Source organism: Bidens hawaiensis, unplaced genomic scaffold, assembly GCF_021521415.1.
Source record: "Bidens hawaiensis isolate Kalapana, Puna unplaced genomic scaffold, B.hawaiensis_p1.1 tig00002977_1, whole genome shotgun sequence".
NCBI lineage: Eukaryota > Viridiplantae > Streptophyta > Magnoliopsida > Asterales > Asteraceae > Bidens > Bidens hawaiensis.
This window is the reverse complement of record NW_027491160.1, coordinates 252,168-271,461: the sequence shown is the minus strand read 5'-3', so window position 1 is coordinate 271,461 and position 19,294 is coordinate 252,168. Positions and strand designations below refer to the sequence as shown.

Genomic DNA, 19,294 nt, shown 5'->3' with positions numbered 1-19,294 from the left:
ACCGAAGGTTTAGTAAAAGTTTTACACATGTCAAATGGTAAAACTCAAATTATAAAAGCCAAAATGTCTATTAACAATTTGTTAAGTTATAAAATTTCAAGCCAAAACTTTGAGACATAGTTGTATTGTATTATGCTATTCTAGTCCCACCCAAGCATTTTAATGATTATCTATAATCCATGGTTAATTAACCCATAACTAAACCGAATCAACTTCATTCTCTCTTAAGTCTTAACCAATAGTTCGGTTATGCTTACGGTTTTTTCCTAAAACCGACCCAAACCGACCCAAACCGACCTATCCACACCCGATTATGACTACCTCTTGCACCTCCCGAGTCCTGCATCCTTCGCAACTAATTATGCGCGCCACTCGATTCGTCAGGCTGCTGCACACCCGCCCACTTAAAACCCCAAAACCCAAACTTGCCACCGTTCCAGACTCAAAGATCGTGCAATGGAACACTGCTATCACCAATTACATGCGCACAGGCCAATGCGTTTCAGCTCTACGCATCTTCCAATCCATGACTCGTCGCACTTCAGTCTCATGGAACGCAATGATATCCGGGTACCTATTAAACAAAAGGTTCAGCCTTGCACGCCAGATGTTCGACAAAATGCCCAACAGAGATTTAGTCTCTTGGAATGTCATGATCACTGGGTGTGTTCGAAACGGGAATTTAGGCGATGCCCGGAAGCTGTTCGATCAAATGCCGGAACGAGATTCGGTTTCTTGGAACGCGATGTTGTCGGGTTATGCTCAGAATGGATATGTGGAGGAAGCAAGGAGGGTTTTTGATGAGATACCGGATAAGAATTCGATTTCGTGGAATGGGATACTTGCTGCTTATGTGCAGAACGGGAGGATAGAGGATGCGCGGAAGTTGTTTGAGTCGAATTCGGATTGGGATGTGATTTCTTGGAACTGTTTGATGGGTGGGTATGTAAGGAAGAAGAGGTTAGTTGATGCAAGATGGCTTTTTGATCAAATGCCGATGCAGGATGAAGTTTCTTGGAATACGATGATTTCGGGGTACGCCCAGAATGGGCAGTTATTGGAAGCGCAGAAGTTGTTTGATGAATCGCCGGTTAAAGATGTGTATACATGGACCGCTATGGTGTCTGGTTATGTGCAGAACGGTATGATAGATGAAGCAAGAAGAGTGTTTGATGAAATGCCGGTAAATAATGCTGTTTCATGGAACGCGATAATTGCTGGTTACTTGCAGTGTAAGAAAATTGAGGCTGCAAAGGAGTTGTTTGATTCGATGCCTTGTAAAAACGTTAGTTCTTGGAACACTATGATTACTGGGTTCGCGCAGAGTGGCTCCATTGATCATGCTTGGGATTTATTCGAAAAAATGCCTTTGCGTGATTGCATTTCATGGGGTGCAATTATTGCAGGGTATGCTCATTTAGGCCACAATGAAGAAGCATTAAAATTATTTGTAGAAATGAAGAGAAAAGGTGAAAACGGAAATAGATCCATATTTTCTTGCATTTTGAGCACGTGTGCTGAGATCACTTTGTTACAATTGGGATACCAATTGCATGCACAGCTTGTTAAAGTAGGGCTTGTATCTGGATGGTATGTAGGCAATGCATTACTGTCTATGTATTGTAAATGTGGAAACATCTATGAAGCTAATGTTATATTTGAAGAGATTTCTGATAAAGATATTGTTTCATGGAACACAATCATTGCTGGATATGCACGACATGGATTTGGTAAAGAGGCTTTGAGAGTTTTTGAGTCAATGAAGAGAAGTGGAGTCAAACCAGATGAAGTAACTATGGTAATCATTTGTTATGAATTCTTTGTCTCAAAGCATTTTGTGCATATAAACGAACTGATCGTTTAGTGAACCGTTCATAAACCATTTTGGCGGGATGTTTGTTTATAAACATGAACACATGCCTTGTTTGTTTATTTATGTTTGTGAAGGGTCATGTAGGTTCGCTCTTTAATATTCTTTCATTTGTGTTCGTTAGTTTACATTTGATTGAGTTCATTTGTTTACGTGATATTCATTTAAAAATTCCTTCTAGTTTTTAACAAGGAAATTTAGTTTAGTTTTAATAACTTTTTAGGCCCAACACGTTGCTGCTCACATTTACTTTTTAATTGATTAGCTCAGTTATGTTCGTTTATCACCATTCAATTGTGTTTGTTTGTTTCCGTTCTTGAACCGTTCATTTATACTGATAACGAACGAGAACACATTCATTTTCTTAACGAAAACACAATCAAGAAAGCCCTGTTCGTTTAATTGTTCGTGTTCAATTGTTTCTTCGGTCAAAGTTAAATAGACGACCCAGAACATGCTTGGTTCGTATTCGTTCTGTTCTTTTACTGGCCTAATTGACATAATTGGATATTTAATGTATTAGACTTGTTCGTTTGTGTTCATTTATGTTTGTTCGTTTACGTTCGCTGACTGTTCGTATATATGCAGGTTGGCGTGCTGTCTGCATGTAGTCACAGTGGTTTAGTAGAAAGAGGGACACACTACTTTCACACAATGAACCATGATTATAACATAACTACTAATTCAAAACACTATACTTGCATGATTGATCTACTGGGCCGAGCAGGGCGGTTAGATGAAGCCCAAAATCTGATGAAAAACATGCCCTTTGAACCAGATGCCGCCACATGGGGCGCTCTACTTGGTGCCAGTAGAATATATGGAAACACCGACTTAGCCGAAAAAGCAGCTCAAATGGTTTTCAAAATGGAGCCTGATAATGCAGGCATGTATGTGCTTTTATCAAACTTGTATGCAGCTTCGGGTCGATGGAGTGATGTTGGTGCAATGAGGTTGAAAATGAGGGACACAGGTGTGAAAAAAGTCCCGGGTTATAGTTGGGTTGAAGTGCAAAACAAGATCCATGTGTTTTCGGTTGGGGATTGTACCCACCCAGATACAGTTAGAATATATGGTTATCTTGAAGAAATGTATTTTAGATTGAAGGAAGAGGGTTATATTTCTTCTCCTAAGTTGGTTTTGCATGATGTAGAAGAAGAGGAAAAGGAACATATGCTGAGGTACCATAGTGAAAAACTGGCGGTGGCATTTGGGATTATTAATATACAAAGCGGGCAACCGATTCGTGTGTTTAAAAACTTGAGCGTTTGTGGTGACTGTCATAATGTTATTAAATACATATCAAAGATTGTAGGTAGGTTGATAATTGTGAGAGATTCTCACCGGTTTCATCATTTTAAGGACGGTGTATGTTCTTGTGGGGATTATTGGTGAATGGTGATGGACATGTGAGGAGAGGGGTTTTGTTAAGGTGGTTGAATTTGTATAGGCGCCCCAGAGGGTGCAAGGTGTGACCCACAACATTCACCATGGGTCTCGCAAATGGACGGAAATCCAACGGCTGATGGTCGATTTCATGGGTGGTTTGCAGTCTGAGATTGATAAAATATAATATCGGACATGGTTGTTGACTCGAGTTCAAATGATGGGTGCATAAGTACCCTCCAACATGTGTTTATGTTGCAGGCTTGGAGATGGTGAAGTTGGGAGTTATGATCTTTGTGCTTGCAACTGATGGACTGGGTTGGTCTTTGTTGTCCAAAGGCTCATAGCTATACATGAAACCTTTTTTGATTTATTGGAAAAGGGGCGTCGGGGCCAAAGGCTCGTCTCAAGTTAGCTTGCGCTTTAAGTTATGCTTTACTTGATGGATTTGGAAGGTAAGGTACACTTTGGCGTTTAGAAAGCGCTCTTAAAATGGTGGAGATTTCAAGCTTCATTCTTTTAGGATCAAATCTAGAGTTAAAAGATGTAATCCAGAATGGAAGTTGGTGATGGTTTCCTTTATCTGTTATGTCTTGTATTTTATAACTTGTATTCTTGGCTATGTTTTTGCTAGTTTTTTATTGTATAATTTATATATCCCTACCGTACTAAGAAAAAATAATGGAAGAACAAAAGAAAGATGGAGAAGAGAGGATTATAAATGAATTGTAGGCTTATAAATATGAATAGCGAGGTAAGTTCCTAACTGTCATCCATAGTTTAGGAAATATGTTAATTAGAGTGTTCAACTAGATTCATTACCTATTCGTCTGCTATATGATGTCAACCTTACAAATATGAAATTATGAGTTTAAATTCTTGTAAGTACTAAGTAAAGGTGGATCTTTGCTGTTAAAAAAAAAAACTCGAATTTCTTGTATTTTATAATAGAATTTTTATTTTATGTTTATCAATAGTTTAAACAAGACATACTTACATTGTACATAATAATTAATATTCCGTCATTCTTATTGTAACATGTAGTAGGTTAAATGATAAGAATAAAACAGAATAATGATTTCGTTTATGAATATCTAAATTTTGGAGATATTTATAATTAAATTAAATTAAATACATAAATAATTAAATGCAAAGGGAAAATAAATTATATTATAACAAATTAAAGTATAAAAGTTACTTTTTTTAAGATCAAGTTTCGATCTGGGAGAAAAATGAAAAGAACTTTTGTTTTAATTAATTTATTTGTATAGCTTTAATTTGTTGAAAAGTTTGTGAATCTTTTAGTTGGTATTCAATTATTCATTATGTAATATAAAACATGCACACCCCCAATACTATACTCACAAAACAAAATGTATTCTGTTTTCTAATTACGGTACGATTCATCAACAAAAATAGATTCCATCTTCAAATCAGTGACGGACTCCGAATGAAATTTCACAGGAGTCGACGAAGGGTCAATGTCAAAGTTTTAGAGGGGTCGATCGGAAATTTTACATATATACACATTAAAAAAATCACAGGGATCGGCCGACATGGCGACATATACACCTTAGGTGTAGGTTCGCCACTGTTTCGAGTTACAGTAAAAATTCATTCATAAGTCTCTTATTTACTTCAATTCAACAATATTAAAAAAGGTGTAGCGCATCTTTGTCTCATTGGCGAAGGTTGAACGAAAACGTCTAAGGACCAACTCATTTCATATAGAAATGCTCATAAACAAGATTGGAACCGGGGGGGGGGGGGGGGGGGGTTCAACTACCCTTGCTTTGTATTGCATTCATCAGGGTCGTCTCCGAGAATTTATATGTCTCGGCCGAGCCAAAATAAAAGGGTCCGTAGACCCTAACGAGTAACGAAATAATATAAGCTAATTTTTATGAACATCAGAGTGTGATTTTATCCACCTCTAATCTTCTAGAGGGCACAATTAGGATTTTGGAATCGGTCTCTCAATGTTTGTGGAATCCAATCGGCCATCGCTCGTGTATGTTTATTGATTATTATTATCAGGGTCGTCTTCGAGAATATATAAAATTTGAGCCTCCGAAAATTAAGTGCCCGGCCGGCCGCCCACCTCACCCTATGCCTCACTGGCCTTGACATTCACACAGTTTAAGGCTATCATACTTTAAAATTTAGGGTCTGTTTGGTATGGGGTAATGAAATGGATGATAGAGTGGAATAAACGAGGTAATGGAATGGATAATTACCATTCCATTGACATGTTTGGTTATCGTGTGGGAATGAAATGAATTATTAGTCTTTATTTTCTGATAAGCTAGAAAAGCTGGAATAAAAAAAATGGTAGTGAGTGGCGGTGGGATGGTGGCGGTGGCGATGGGCGTCGAGTAATAATGGTGGTGGGAAGCGGTGGCGATGGGCCGGAGCCAGGAGGGATTGTTGGTGGCGGCAGGTGGTGCTAATAGTGGGTAGTGGTGGCGGCGACGATGGTGGGCGGTGGTGGTGATGGCGAAAGCGATGGTTGCTGGTGGCAGTGGTGAGCGGCACTGGTGGGTGGTGGCGGCGGAGGTGGGTGGTGGTGGTGACGGGCGCGGAGGAGGGTGGTGGTGGTGGTGGCCGGTGGCGGAGGCGGAGATGGTGGTGGGTGGTGGCGGGCGGTGGAGGCGGTGGTGGGTGGTGGCGGGCAGTGGAGGCGGTGGTGGTGGGTGGTGAGAGGGCAATGGGTAATGATGGTGGGAAGGTGGTCGAGGTGGCATAGCATAAAAGTGGGATGGAATGAGAAAAAACCAAGGGGGTGGATGGAATGAATTTGAGGTGTTTTAGGGGGAATGAAATGGATATAGTAATGGATGATTCTATTTCATTGACCAACCAAAAACATTTTTTTCATTCCATCATAATAGTCTATTTCATTCCGTCTCTCATTCATGCATATCAAATGCTACCTTAAGTTATCAACAGTTGCAATTCCCTTGACACAAGGGCAAGCCAATTAATTGTTTAACGTTCTTTCAACAAGGACGTGCATGTGACATGTAAATGTCATAAAAATAATGATCCTAACCAATTTTTTGAAAAGTGATACGTTTTTTGTTTTGGCATAGTCATGCACTATAAAACTAGTTATGCCAAAAGTTATATGCGTTCATATATTTGTTTATTTATTTACTTACAATCCCGTCACGAATATCGTGTTGGAATTATGGACCGGTTTGGGTAAGTCAATACGGTCAACCGGGTTATGACCCGTGAGAGTTACACCGTGAGTTAACGAACCATTAACCCGCTTAAGTTAGTTAACCGGGTTAGATACTTTAACAAGATATAATTACATGGAACGGGCTTTGGAGCAAGAGGTGGACTTATTGGCCCATTAGGTTTATAACTAATTAGATTAGTTTTACCTAATTAAAGGTTATATAAATACATGATGCTGTTGACATAACCTTAACCCTAAGCTAATCAACAAGTCCATCTCCTTTTTTCCTCCATCCCATCGCCGGCCAACCTGCACCACCGCCGTTGCCCGACCACCGGCGCTGTCCAGCCACCGCCGCCGGCGCCTGCCGGCGCCACCGACGCCAGCCTTCGCCGCCCGTTGCCGCTCATAGCCGCTATCCGCTGCTGTCCGGATACCACCACCGCTGCCGTTGCCGTCGTGCACCGCCACCATTGGTCGTTGGATCTCGTTGTGTCACCTAGCTCGGTTCGTTAGCCTTGGGTGTCTCAACCGGTTAATTATTAACCGAGGTAAACTTAAATATACTGTTAGTTTATATTTAATGTTTTGACTCGTACTCGTATTGTATGTAACCGGATCCTGTCGGGTTTAGTTTTCGGTGCTGATTAATTATATACATTCCGTTGCGTATAATTATTAATTAATATGATTAATTATTATTTGTCACGTTTATTGAACCGGATTTAATAAACAAAATCTTAACTGATCACCACTGAAACCCTACAGTGGTATCAGAGCCTTGGTTACAACATACGAGTCGAATCCGGTATTTTCACCGGTTCTATATCATAAACTTCAAAAGAGTTGATGTTTATGAACTAGATAAATATTAGGGAAATTTTAGTTTGGTCAAAATTTTATTTATTTTATTTGACCAAAATATTGCCCGACTTATTTTTCGTTAATATGGCCCGACCTTGTTCGTTTGGTTGAATGATTTTTATTTTGGCCATATGGATGGTTCAAAAACTGTATTTAGTTTTCGGTTTTATTTTATGGTTTTTGGCCACCTTAATGGTTCAAAATTGTAATAGATAGGGTTTAGTATTTCATTACTTGTATTAGTGTAATTTTGTAATGAAGAAGACCTGAAGGAAACCGAGGACGAGGACGAGCTCATGGAGTTCTTGAAGTCAGTGGGAGTTACCAAAGATGACGGGATGCACCAAGAGTCCATCCTTGTGGTTGTTTTGTGTTGTTACCCCTTGACCCGATTGATCTTGCTAACAGGCTCTAGCAAGATCAATCACTAATCTTGGCCATTTAAGATTTACATATTCTGTTTGCTATTTTGGTTGCTTACTTGATTATAATAGGATTATAATACCACCAACCTAATACCAAATATATTAAAATAAATTAACCAATCAAGTTTTGCAAAATTAAACTAAATTTAATTTCCCATAACTAATAATTTAATAGGTAAAACTATTAACTTAAATTTGGTTGGTATTATCGCGACAAACTTAGTTTTAATAGGTTATTTAAAACTAAGTGTTATTTAAAACTAAGTGTCCTGAGAGATGAAAGGGTTCATCAAGTTGTCTCGACCAATAAAGTAAAACTGGACTTTTACTCTATTCGGTAATATTTAAAATTAATCCCAATTTAAATCAATAGTCTATGCCATCCTACTATAAGTCACAATTGAGACATACTTTGAAACTTCAAGTGTTTGGAGCTACAGCACCGCACTTGATTTCTAGCCTATCCCTTCAAGGTGAAAGGGTTTCGTTGACACATCCGGCTCTTTCACAAGTGACTATACTAGGACGACTATTACTTTACTCTCTTGTTATGTGCTACAGCTGTCTGGAGACTAAGGTGGGCATAAATGAGACTAAACGTATATACTTAGGCAAATGCTGTCTTAATAGGCCTCATAAACGAAAGTTGTGCTCTATTCACAATTGGCAATCGTTGTCTGTCTGCCTAACCACTTACTAATGTTGTGTGCTGCAGCTGCCATTAGTAACTGGAAGCCAGATTCTCAAGTTCCTATTTACTAATGTTATTGGGTCATTAATAATAGGATTAAAACATCGAAAATACTAATCAAATTTAGTTTTGCTTAATTGAACATATGTCTACTGATAATAACTCCTCATTCACCCTCAAGGCTATACTTAAGAAAGAAAAGTTGAACGGCACCAACTTTCTTGAATGGAACAGCAACTTGGGACTTGTTGGTACCCTATATATATAGATGTCTTTGTATAGGGTTATAGTTGTTCGTTCACTAGTGATTTTGGCCGTCTAGTATCATAGACGAGTATTGTATTAATAGTGCTTAAGCACCCGACGTTAATATTAACGTGTGTTTTGAAGCAATTCTTGGTACTGTGCTTGTATTCTTGAATCATCTAGTATTGGAATTCCGCACCAACACCTAGATTGTTGATATCATAATTGTAGTGATCCAGATTCGGGACTTACAATTGGTATCAGAGCCTTAGACCTACTCAGGCTCGTTATTGTGATATCAAGGATTCAAGATTTTGATCTTTGGTGGTTGTGGTTGAGTTTCCGGTGATACTCTCGTCGGATAAGGAAAACGTTTTTTTTAAGTTGAAGATTGACCTAATCTTGGTTAAAATTCAAATCCCAGAGATTTTGGGATTTAATTTGTTACCAAAATTATCTGGTCAAAGCATCTTTGGGTTTCCTGGAAGTTCTCGGACAATTTTTATTGTTTTCGGCCAGCATTTGGTCGTTCTCGGTGAAATTTGTTGGTTCTCGGCCAAATCTGCCTGTTCTCGACCAAGTTTGTCAGTTCTCGGCCACGTCCAAGTGTTCTCGGTTGACTAAGATTGTTCTCTGTTGATTTTCATTGTTCTCGGTCAACTAAGAGTGTTTTCTGTTGACCTCCTAGTTCTCGGTCGATATTGTTCTCGGTCAATATTGGTGTTCTCTGTTGACTAAAGACTTTCTCGGTCAATTTTTGGTTCTCGGCTCAGTAAACTGTAGGCTCTATTTGGGCCTGATTGGTTTGATTTGGGCCTGATACTTGGACTAGGACTCTTAAACTTTCTGGACTAGAATCAATAAACTAATTAAAAAATGGGTCAGTTAACGAACAGCAGTGTATCATCAAATGCTCTACTTCATCAAGAATTGGATTCCATAATGGGGACAACCACTCGTGTACCTCGTCTATTGTCTCATGAGGGGTTCAGTGAGTGGAAATTTCGATTTGAGAAGTATGTTAAAATGAAAGATGCTAAGATCTGGAGAAGCATAGTTAGAGGACCCCAAATCATCACGTATCAACGTGAGAATTCAACTGAGGTTGTTGTGAAGCCTATTGCACAGTATGATGATGATGATTTTGCTAAAGTTGAAGAGGATGAAAGGGCCCTGTCAACCCTAACTATGGCTCTCTCACCTGAGATCGCTTTAAGTTTTAGAGAACTTCAATCTGCCAAGGAGTTGTGGGAGGCGTTGATTGAGGGGTATGAAGAGATGTCGCCAAGATTTGTTGCGACAGAAATTTAGTATGTTCAATCGTGTGTTGGGAGAATCGTTGGAGACACAACTTCAAAGATTCATAGCTCTTGTGTCTGAGATGAGATCCGCAAGCATTTATCTGGCAACGTCTGAAATAAACAACAAGTTGGTGAACTCATTACCCAAAAGCTAGGATATGAATGTTGCTGTTATCAAGAAAACAAAAGATCTCAACAGAATGTCTATCTCGGAGATGATGGCTACTATCAAGGCATGTGAAATGGACGACCAGCAACGTGCAATAAATCATGCGAACTCTTACAGTGCAGCTGGCTACAACGTTGCTTCCAACAATGCTTTTATTTCTCAAGATAGTTTTTCTATGTTCAAGGCCAATCAGCAACCTCCAACCCAAGGAAACTTTCAGATGTTTAAGTCCACTCAAGGCCAGTCTTACTCTACTCCGCTTCAACAAGCTCCAATTTTCTTCACCAAGTCTGGACAACCTTCATCTGCTGGCGCTGCTCAAGGTCAGAACTCAAGCCAGCTTCCCTCCATTCCGAAAGAGACTCAGGAGTACATAGATCTAATGGCAGGGTTCATGAACTGCTATAATGCATCTCTAGCTGGAGACTTGGTTCAACCAGTTGTGGCTGCTGAACTCGATCAGATTCACCCTGATGATGTTGAGGAAATGGATATTGCTTGGCAAATAGCCATGGCAGTGTTTCGTGCTAAGAAATTCACTAAGAGGACTGGTAGAAACAATTGGAACATGCCTAATAATCAGAAGGTGGGTTTTAACAAGAAAACTCTGAGATGCTATAACTGTCACGAGCCGGGTCATTTTGCTCGTGAATGTACTAACCCAGCGAAGGAAGGAAACATAGAAAGGGCGCTGGTGCCAGTGGGTAATGTTAGGGGAGATGTTGGTGAGAGTTCGGGAAATGGTGAAAGGGGATTGATTGCTCAACAGTTCTCTTGGGAGGATCAGATGGCTGCTCTCAACATTGGAAATCAGACCGCAAATTTTGCAAATGTTGAAGACATTGAAGAGGAAAACGCTGCTGAGGAGCAAGTCAAGGAACTTCAATTCGCATTCATGGCATTCACTCCCTCCAACTCATCTGAGGTAAGCTTTCAACCATGTTCTCTAGATTGTGTTGATTAAATCAACTTATATAAACTTCATAATGATAACTTGATCAGAGACATGGAAAGAGTAAAATCAGAAAACTTTAAACTTAAGAAAAATGAAAAATCCTTCTTAGATAAAATACAAGCATATAAAAAGGATCTTTCTAAGCTTAAATCTGAATACAGCATAAAGTGTTGTCACCACCTAGATGCCAAGCAGGAAATTGCTGAATTAACTGCTAAACTGGAAGCCTCCAAATTGGAAATTTTGAACTTAAATGCTAAATTTGAAAGAGCTGAACTTGATTTTAAAAAGTTCGAGGGCTCCGGTAAGGTAGTTAATTCAATGATTGACAATCAATTATGGTGGAAGGAGAAGGAAGGTGAGGGATTAGGATACAGCAAGGTACCTCCACCTTACAATGACAACTATGTTCAACTTCTTGTCACCAAAGAACATGAAGAAAAGGTACAGGACATGAAGTACGGTAAACATGATAAGAATGACGTATCTGATCATGTGAGCGCATCCACCTCAGGAGTGAACTATACTAACGTGTTTACTTCATGTGCAGAGAAAGTAGTTGTTGAGGATTGGACTGATGAGGATGATGAAGCTTGTGTTTTGTTTAATAAAGACTTTAATTCTGATGTTACTTTAAAACTACCTGCTTTGAATTCTGTTATTCCGACTGTTTGTGTGGGCTCTATTTTAAAGAGCAACGATTCTTGTGTGGTTGATTCAGTTGAAACTTTAAATTCTGATAATGTGGTTTCCAATAAAATTGAAAAACCTAAAAAATTTAACAAGTATTTACCACCAAAATTTGTTAAAGAGGGATGCTCTAATGACAAACAAGGTGATATGTTTCACAATGTGAAACATGGCTCTCGCGACTTTAAACAAACTGGTCCACACAACCAGTCTAGACAAGGAGTTGCCTAAAATGATTTTTACATAAAACGACAGACATGTTTTAACTGTGGCACTCCCGGTCATATTGCCAGAAATTGCCCACATCGTCCATATGTTCCATATTATGGATTTTATCAGAGGAATATGCCCTATATGCCTCACAATTCATACAGGCAAAGATTTAGGCATCATACGGCTAATCCTCTGACGGTGATTTGAACCGAAACAAATCTGGCAGGTTTAGTCCTCATTAGACCAAGCCTAACATGTCTAGGAAAAGGGATAGAAACCATGTTTCTACTTCAAAATTTAACTCGATTTCTAAATTTCGGCCTGTCGGGAGAACAAATTTGTTTGGTCCCCCTACACGCAAACCAGAGACTAAACCATCCATTCGTACAAACAACAGCAAATCCTTTAATGGTAAGTATAAATGGATGCTTAAGTCTCTGGTAAAGAAGGTTTCTTCTTCCATGTTAGATAATCGAGAAGATATGTCATGGAAGCCCGTAACTAGTATAGATGAGTCAGGTGTACCCAGTGTCACTATGGACTGGGTGCCAAAATCTAACTAATCCCGCACTTTGTGCAGGATCAGCTATGGAGGAATATCATTAGACCTTGGTATGTTGATAGTGGTTGTTCCAGGCACATGACAGGAGACATTTCCCAGCTACACGACATTCAAACTTTTAACGGTGGGTATGTGTCCTTCGCGGGAGGATAAAAGGGAAAGATCACACAGAAGGGTACTGTAAGTAACGGTGTTCTAAAATTTGAAAACATAAATTTTGTCCCAAAACTGAAGCACAGTTTATTGAGCGTGTCACAAATCTGTGATAAAGGGTTTACAACTCATTTTACTAAAAAGGAGTGTTTGATTTTGAAACCGGGTATTATTATTCCAGAAGACTGGATTCTTGTTCGATCACAGAGAAAGGATAATGCTTACGTGATCGGCATGAACAAAAACGTTCCTGATGAAATAACCTCAAAAGTGTCTGAGCATAATGCAATGCTTTGGCATCGTCGTCTTGGTCATGCAAATATGAAAAATCTAAACCGACTTGCTAAAAATGATTTGGTACATGGATTACCCGTTAAGGATTTTGTTACCATTGAAAAGTGTGTGGCTTGTGCTCTGGGCAAGCATCATCGTAAATCTCACAAGCCAAAACTGATCAACACCATCTCCTCAATTCTTCAGCTATTACATATGGATCTTTTTGGTCCGGTTCATGTTTTAAGTCTCTCTCGCAGTTCTTATTGTTTGGTTATCACTGATGATTACTCACGTTTTACTTGGGTGTTTTTCTTGTCCAATAAGAGTGAAACTGCAGAGCTGATCAAGAGATTCGTGGTGCTCATGGAAAATCAGTTGAATTTGAAGCTGAAAGGAATTCATTGCGACAATGGTACGGAATTCAAGAATGCATCCTTGAATCATTTTTGTTCTGAGAGGGGAGTGCTTCATCAGTACAGTTCAGCTCGAACTCCACAACAGAATGGTGTGGCTGAAAGGAGAAACAGGACTCTTATCGAGGCGGCAAGGACCATGCTGTGTGATTCTAAGCTGCCATTATTTTTCTGGGCAGAAGCTATTAATATGGCCTGTTATGTTTAGAATCGGGTGATAATCAACAAATCACAAATGAAGACTCCTTATGAGATTGTCTATGGACATAAGCCTACTGTCGCGCACTTCAAAGCTTTTGGTTGCCCATGCACTCTACTGAACCTCGAGTCTACTCCGAAATTTGGGGCCAAAGCTGATGATTGCTACTTTGTTGGTTATGCGGGCCATACTGTCTACAAGGTCTACAACAAGTCTACCAAACAGATTCTAGAATCTTATGATGTCGTTGGTTGGAAGAAAACGAGACTAATGCTCGTGTTGGTCCGGACTGGTTATTCGATTATCATGAACTCTTCAAACCGTTCATTGTGTTTCCGGTCATCAACACAGACCCTTCAGGCAGCACTACAGTGGATGCTGAGAAAGATGATTCACATGCAGTATCCCACATCTCTCCACTCTTGGATGATGATGTCCCAGAACCAATCAATGACGACAAACCTGCATCTGTTTCTCAGCCGAAAGCAGCTCCAGAAAATGAATATTCGCAAAGTTCGTCTGAAGATACCGCGACAGTTGAGGGGGAGAGCCCTATTCGTCAGATTTTCGGGAGCACACTATTTCCTGATGTCATTCCAAATGAATATGTCGCCAGCACTTTGTACTTACACAGTACAGTGACCTCCGGATGGAAGAACCCCTTTGCTGACATTGACGTGACTTTGTCAAACTTGAATTCTACCAGTGATGTTTCCGATCAATTACTTCATTCAAGAATTCAGAAAGATCATCCAATTGAGAACGTCATAGGTCCTCTTGAAATAGGCGTGTCCACTGTAACGTCCGTAAATTTCCGATAAAATGTTTAGCCTTGTAGTGTTGCGTACACCTTCGGGCTTGACCCGGCATTCTTCCGAGAGCTCCTAGCCACCCTCGTAAACGTTCTCACTTAAATTTCCACCCAAGTTGCTACATACTTCAATTTGGAGGGACTTGAATGTAACTATTTTTATTATATCATAAAACAAAAGAAACCTAACCCTAAAACTCTCTTCCAGCCGATCGGAATCATCACCACCCCCTTCTCGAAAATCTTCTGTCCAGCCAAGTTTGATCCGTAAAAACTTCAATTCAAGGTCGGTTTTATGATTCCCCATGTCTTTTACACCAAAATTGATCATATTAACGCGCTTATTGGTTGCTAAGGTTGAGTTTTGATGATAACAGTTTGACAGATTCGTATATGTTTATTGTAGGGTCTGTAACGCGATGATAATCCATTGTTTATGATCTATTCTTGATTCCATGATGTTCTACTTTGAGTCTAGTTTCCAGAAAGGTATATTATGTAATTTTTGGACAAGATTTGAATGGTTTTTATGATTTTATAAGATCGAGTGTCAAAGCTGATGCTGGATGACGGATTCTGGTTTGCCTTCCCGACATCATAACCTTTTATCGACAAGTCTAAATTGGTTGGTTCCACTTCTGGAAGTTAATATTTTGAGTTAGGAACCAAACCCAATTCGAATCGTTTAATTTGGCTGGGTAATGAATTTTATAAAAATAAAACCATTTTGTTGCGCACTGAAATAGCTGCACATACCTTTCTGTGTTTGAGGAATTTTTATGATTTTTGTGTCCACTAGAAAAATATAATAAAAATATTTTTATAAACTTAAGATATTACAACTCTGGTAAAATTTAATAATTTAATTCCATGTTTTTCCTATGTAATAAAATACATCTTTGCATGCTAAAATCTGCATGTTATATTCGTTATTGATTGATAAGTTCGTTTTAGGTTTAACCGGTGGCTGCCCTTTCTCGTATCTTTCGGGGCTGTTATAATTGAAGTTCGTGCTCTGTCATCTTCTTAGGTATGTCTAGTGTAATATACTTTAGTATCATGAGTTTTGGCATTCGTTAGATTGGTCAATTGTTGATGAAGTGAAAACTAGGTTTCGGTTGTCTAGTTTGTCAATTGTTGCGTCTAGCGCGTTGTTTGAGGGAATTAACAACCAATTCGGATGTTGTAGCCTCGGTATGATTGTTGGCTGTGAAAAACTATATTTTTATGTTATTGGGGCTGAATTGGTTGTCGGTTACTCAAACGGGTCGGTACGGCACAAATTCGCGTTTATTGGTAATTTGTGCATCGTGCTTGCGAATTACCGACCCATTCAACTTGTGCAGCGTCGTGTAGACTTGTTGGCTGTGATTTTTTTAAATTTGGTCCACATGGGGCTGAGTCAGTATCTAAGTGCATGAACAACCCGTTAACGCGCGTATTCGATAAAGTCAACAACTTTCGGGGGTAAATTGGGAACCCTTTGTCCCCGGGATTAACTAAGGGTGATTTTGGTAAATACATGGCCTCGGGGGCTGATGTAATTGAATTTGGTAATGTCAAGGCTTTAGGTCAATCAAATCATGTTAGAACGTCTCGTAGGATAAACGAGTCGGTACGTTTAGTTAGTAATCTTTGTGTGCAATCCGATAGGCTTGTAAACAGTGGATTGACTTTGAAGTTCTCAAACTCTTTGGTGTTTGTGTGGCTCGTTTCAGGTGAATTCATGATGCCCCTTTTTACTCTTTTCAAGTTTTGGGCTAGCATGCACACCGTAATACAATTTTACACGATTTTACTCGTTAAACCATTTGGATGGTATTACATAGCCTTATTCATATTTGTGCATTTATGAAACTATTTGTGAACTATATTTTATGCCTTAGGATATTGTAGACTTGTTTATGGTCTTATATTCCTTAAGGTTATACATATTACTTGTGGTCTAGGCTCGAGGTTGCTATTATGCCTAGTATTAATTCCTAGTATTAAACGATTTTACCTGATGAAACGTTTAAACTATTTTATATAGGCTTGCTAGTATATAGTTGGCCTTGGAATGTTATAGTATGTATATATATATATATATATATATATATATATATATATATAAATTATTGTATGGCCTAAATTTGGCGAATGTTGTAGTCATTATCGACTACGGAATGTTATGTATGCCTACTTCGTGTTTGCATACGGATGGATGGTGATCTTAGCTGGGCCAAACTATATGACTCAGGTTCTTAAATCCTGTGGTGGGCCCTGAAAAGCCCGTGAGGGGGGAGGCTCGTGTGGCATGATCATCATCGAATGTTACGTGTTTGGGTTGTACGTGTGCTCGACCCTAAATGTTATATGTGGATGTTATATATATATATATATATATTGTTATATATATATAGGGATGTTACGTGTTTGGGTTGTACGTGTGCTCGACCCTGATGTTATTATTTGGGTGGTATTATAGGGATATAAATATATGTATGTATGTAGATGTCTAAGTACGAATACTTAGTGTTGATGATGGCCTAACTGTTCGTATCCCGTATTTAGACTCTTGGAATGTTTTATAATCCCGTTTTTATATTTAAACCCTTGGAATGATTTATTTAAATGTCTATTATTAAAACTTGAACTCACTCAGCTCAAGCTGACTTTCTGTGTATGTTAGTGTGAGTTTCAGGTTTAGAGGAGGATGCTTACCGCTTAGACGTGCTCGAGACTACTTGGACGGTTGAGGGCATAACTAGTCGGAGATTAATACGCAAACTGTTTTCTTTTTATTTATTACTTTAAACATTTAAATTATGGTTTTGGGAACTTGGTTTTAGTACTTGTGATTTTCCGTTGTTTATCACTCTGAACCGAATTTTAATAAGATGAAATGGTTTGGGAATTTTTGGATATGATTACCAACTGTAGGATTCCCGGGATTCGGGGTCTTACATCCACCAGAAGTCAGACTGGAAATATAAACAGTTGTTTGTTTTCCTGTTTCATATCTCAGATAGAGCCAAAGACAGTAGACATGGCCCTCCAGGAACCCAGTTGGGTAGACGCTATGCATGAAGAGTTAAATCAGTTTGATAAGTTGAAAGTTTGGAGATTGGTTGAGTTACCGGAGGGAAAGAAAGCACTTGATACGAGATGGGTGTTCCGAAATAAGCAAGATGACACCGGGGTTATTGTTCGAAACAAGGCTCAATTGGTAGTTTGTAGGTTTCGTCAAGTTGAAGGGTTGGATTACACTGAGGTTTATGCTCCGGTGGCTAGACTTGAAGCCATTAGAATTTTTCTAGCCCTCACTTCATTTATGGGGTTCACAGTGTATCAAATGGACGTTAAGACTGCATTTCTGTATGGCGAGGTCAAGGAAGAGATATATGTGGAACAGCCACCGGGTTTTACTGATTCCAAGAAGCCAAATCATGTTTACAAGTTAGACAATGCATTGTATGGGCTTCATCAGGTTCCTCGAGCATGGTATGCTACATTGACAGCACATCTTCTAGATCATGGCTACAAGCGAGGAACCATTGATCAAACCTTGTTCCGCAAAACTGTCGGAAAAGATTTGATCTTAGTCCAGATCTATGTAGATGACATTATTTTTGGATCCACCAGTGCTGAATTGTGTGCGGAATTTGAAGAAGTTATGAAGAAAAGATTTGAGATGAGTTCGTTGGGTGAGATGACAACATTTTTGGGGTTACAGGTTCGCCAAAGTTCGGCTGGAATTTTGCTGCATCAAGGAAAGTACGTTGAGGATATGCTCGCAAAGTTTGAGTTTCAAGACTCCAAGAGTGTTAACACTCCCATGGCGGAAAGGCCTTTACTATCATCTGATCCGGAAGGGAGTCCCGTAGATCAAACATACTATCGATCAATGATCGAGTCTCTAATGTACCTCACCGCCAGCCGACCCGATATCATGTTTGCAGTCTGTCACTGTGCTCGTTTTCAGGCTAATCCTAAACTCTCTCACTTAATTGCTGTCAAACGTATTTTTAGATATCTGAAGGGACAACCGAAGTTAGGTCTTTGGTATCCCAAACAATCAGAACTTGATCTTTATGCTTTTGCTGATAGCAATTATGGTGGAGATGATATTGACAGGAAATCTACATCTGTCGGAAGCCAGTTCTTAGGAGATCGTCTCATTTCATGGCAGTGTAAGAAACAACAGACGGTGTCCACCTCGACTGCCGAAGCGGAGTACGTTGCTGCATCAGCCTGCTGCTCTCAGGTTATCTGGATGCAAAATCAACTGCTGGATTACGGTTTGGAATTTCTTGATACTCCCATTTTTTATGATAATGATGCTGCCATTGCAATTGTTAAGAATCCCGTTCAGCATTCTAAAACCAAGCACATTGACATTAAAATTCATTTTATCCGTGACTGTTACGACCGGAAGCTAATTCATCTTGAACAGGTCCACACTGATAATAATGTGGCGGACCTATTTACGAAACCGGTCGGAACAGCCAGATTCAATGTGCTTGTAGAGTTTCTCAAGATGCTGCGTTTTGAAGACTGAGTATTTTTGAGGTTTAAATTGTGTACATAAATTTTTTTTTGTGTCATAATTTCTGTACAAATTTAGGGGGAGAAAAAGAAAAATACAAAAAGAGTGTGCGTGTGTGTGTGCGCTTAGAAAAATACAAAAAGAGTGTGCGTGTGTGCGCTTATTTAAAAAAAATTAAAAAAATATAAAAAAACTCAAAAATTTTTTGTTCTCTTGCTTAAAATCATGCCGGTTACTCAAGTTCAACGGACATATTTCATATGTTTGGTCCTGTCATCAATTCTTGACTCACGGGATAGCCATTAACCTTAGGAATGAAAGTGACAGGGGCAACTGAACAAACATAAAAATTAAT

At 39.2% G+C, this 19,294-nt stretch overlaps 1 protein-coding gene across 1 annotated transcript; it reads left to right on the top strand.

Annotated features, from left to right (window-relative positions):
• The first annotated feature begins 466 nt into the window (after positions 1–466).
• LOC143621796 (pentatricopeptide repeat-containing protein At4g02750-like) lies at positions 467–3,265 on the top strand. The gene is made up of 2 exons (XM_077093113.1): positions 467–1,798; positions 2,459–3,265. Exons 1-2 carry the CDS (start codon positions 482–484, stop codon positions 3,263–3,265), a joined length of 2,124 nt encoding a protein of 707 aa, XP_076949228.1. The 5' UTR covers positions 467–481.
• The last annotated feature ends 16,029 nt before the right edge of the window (positions 3,266–19,294 follow it).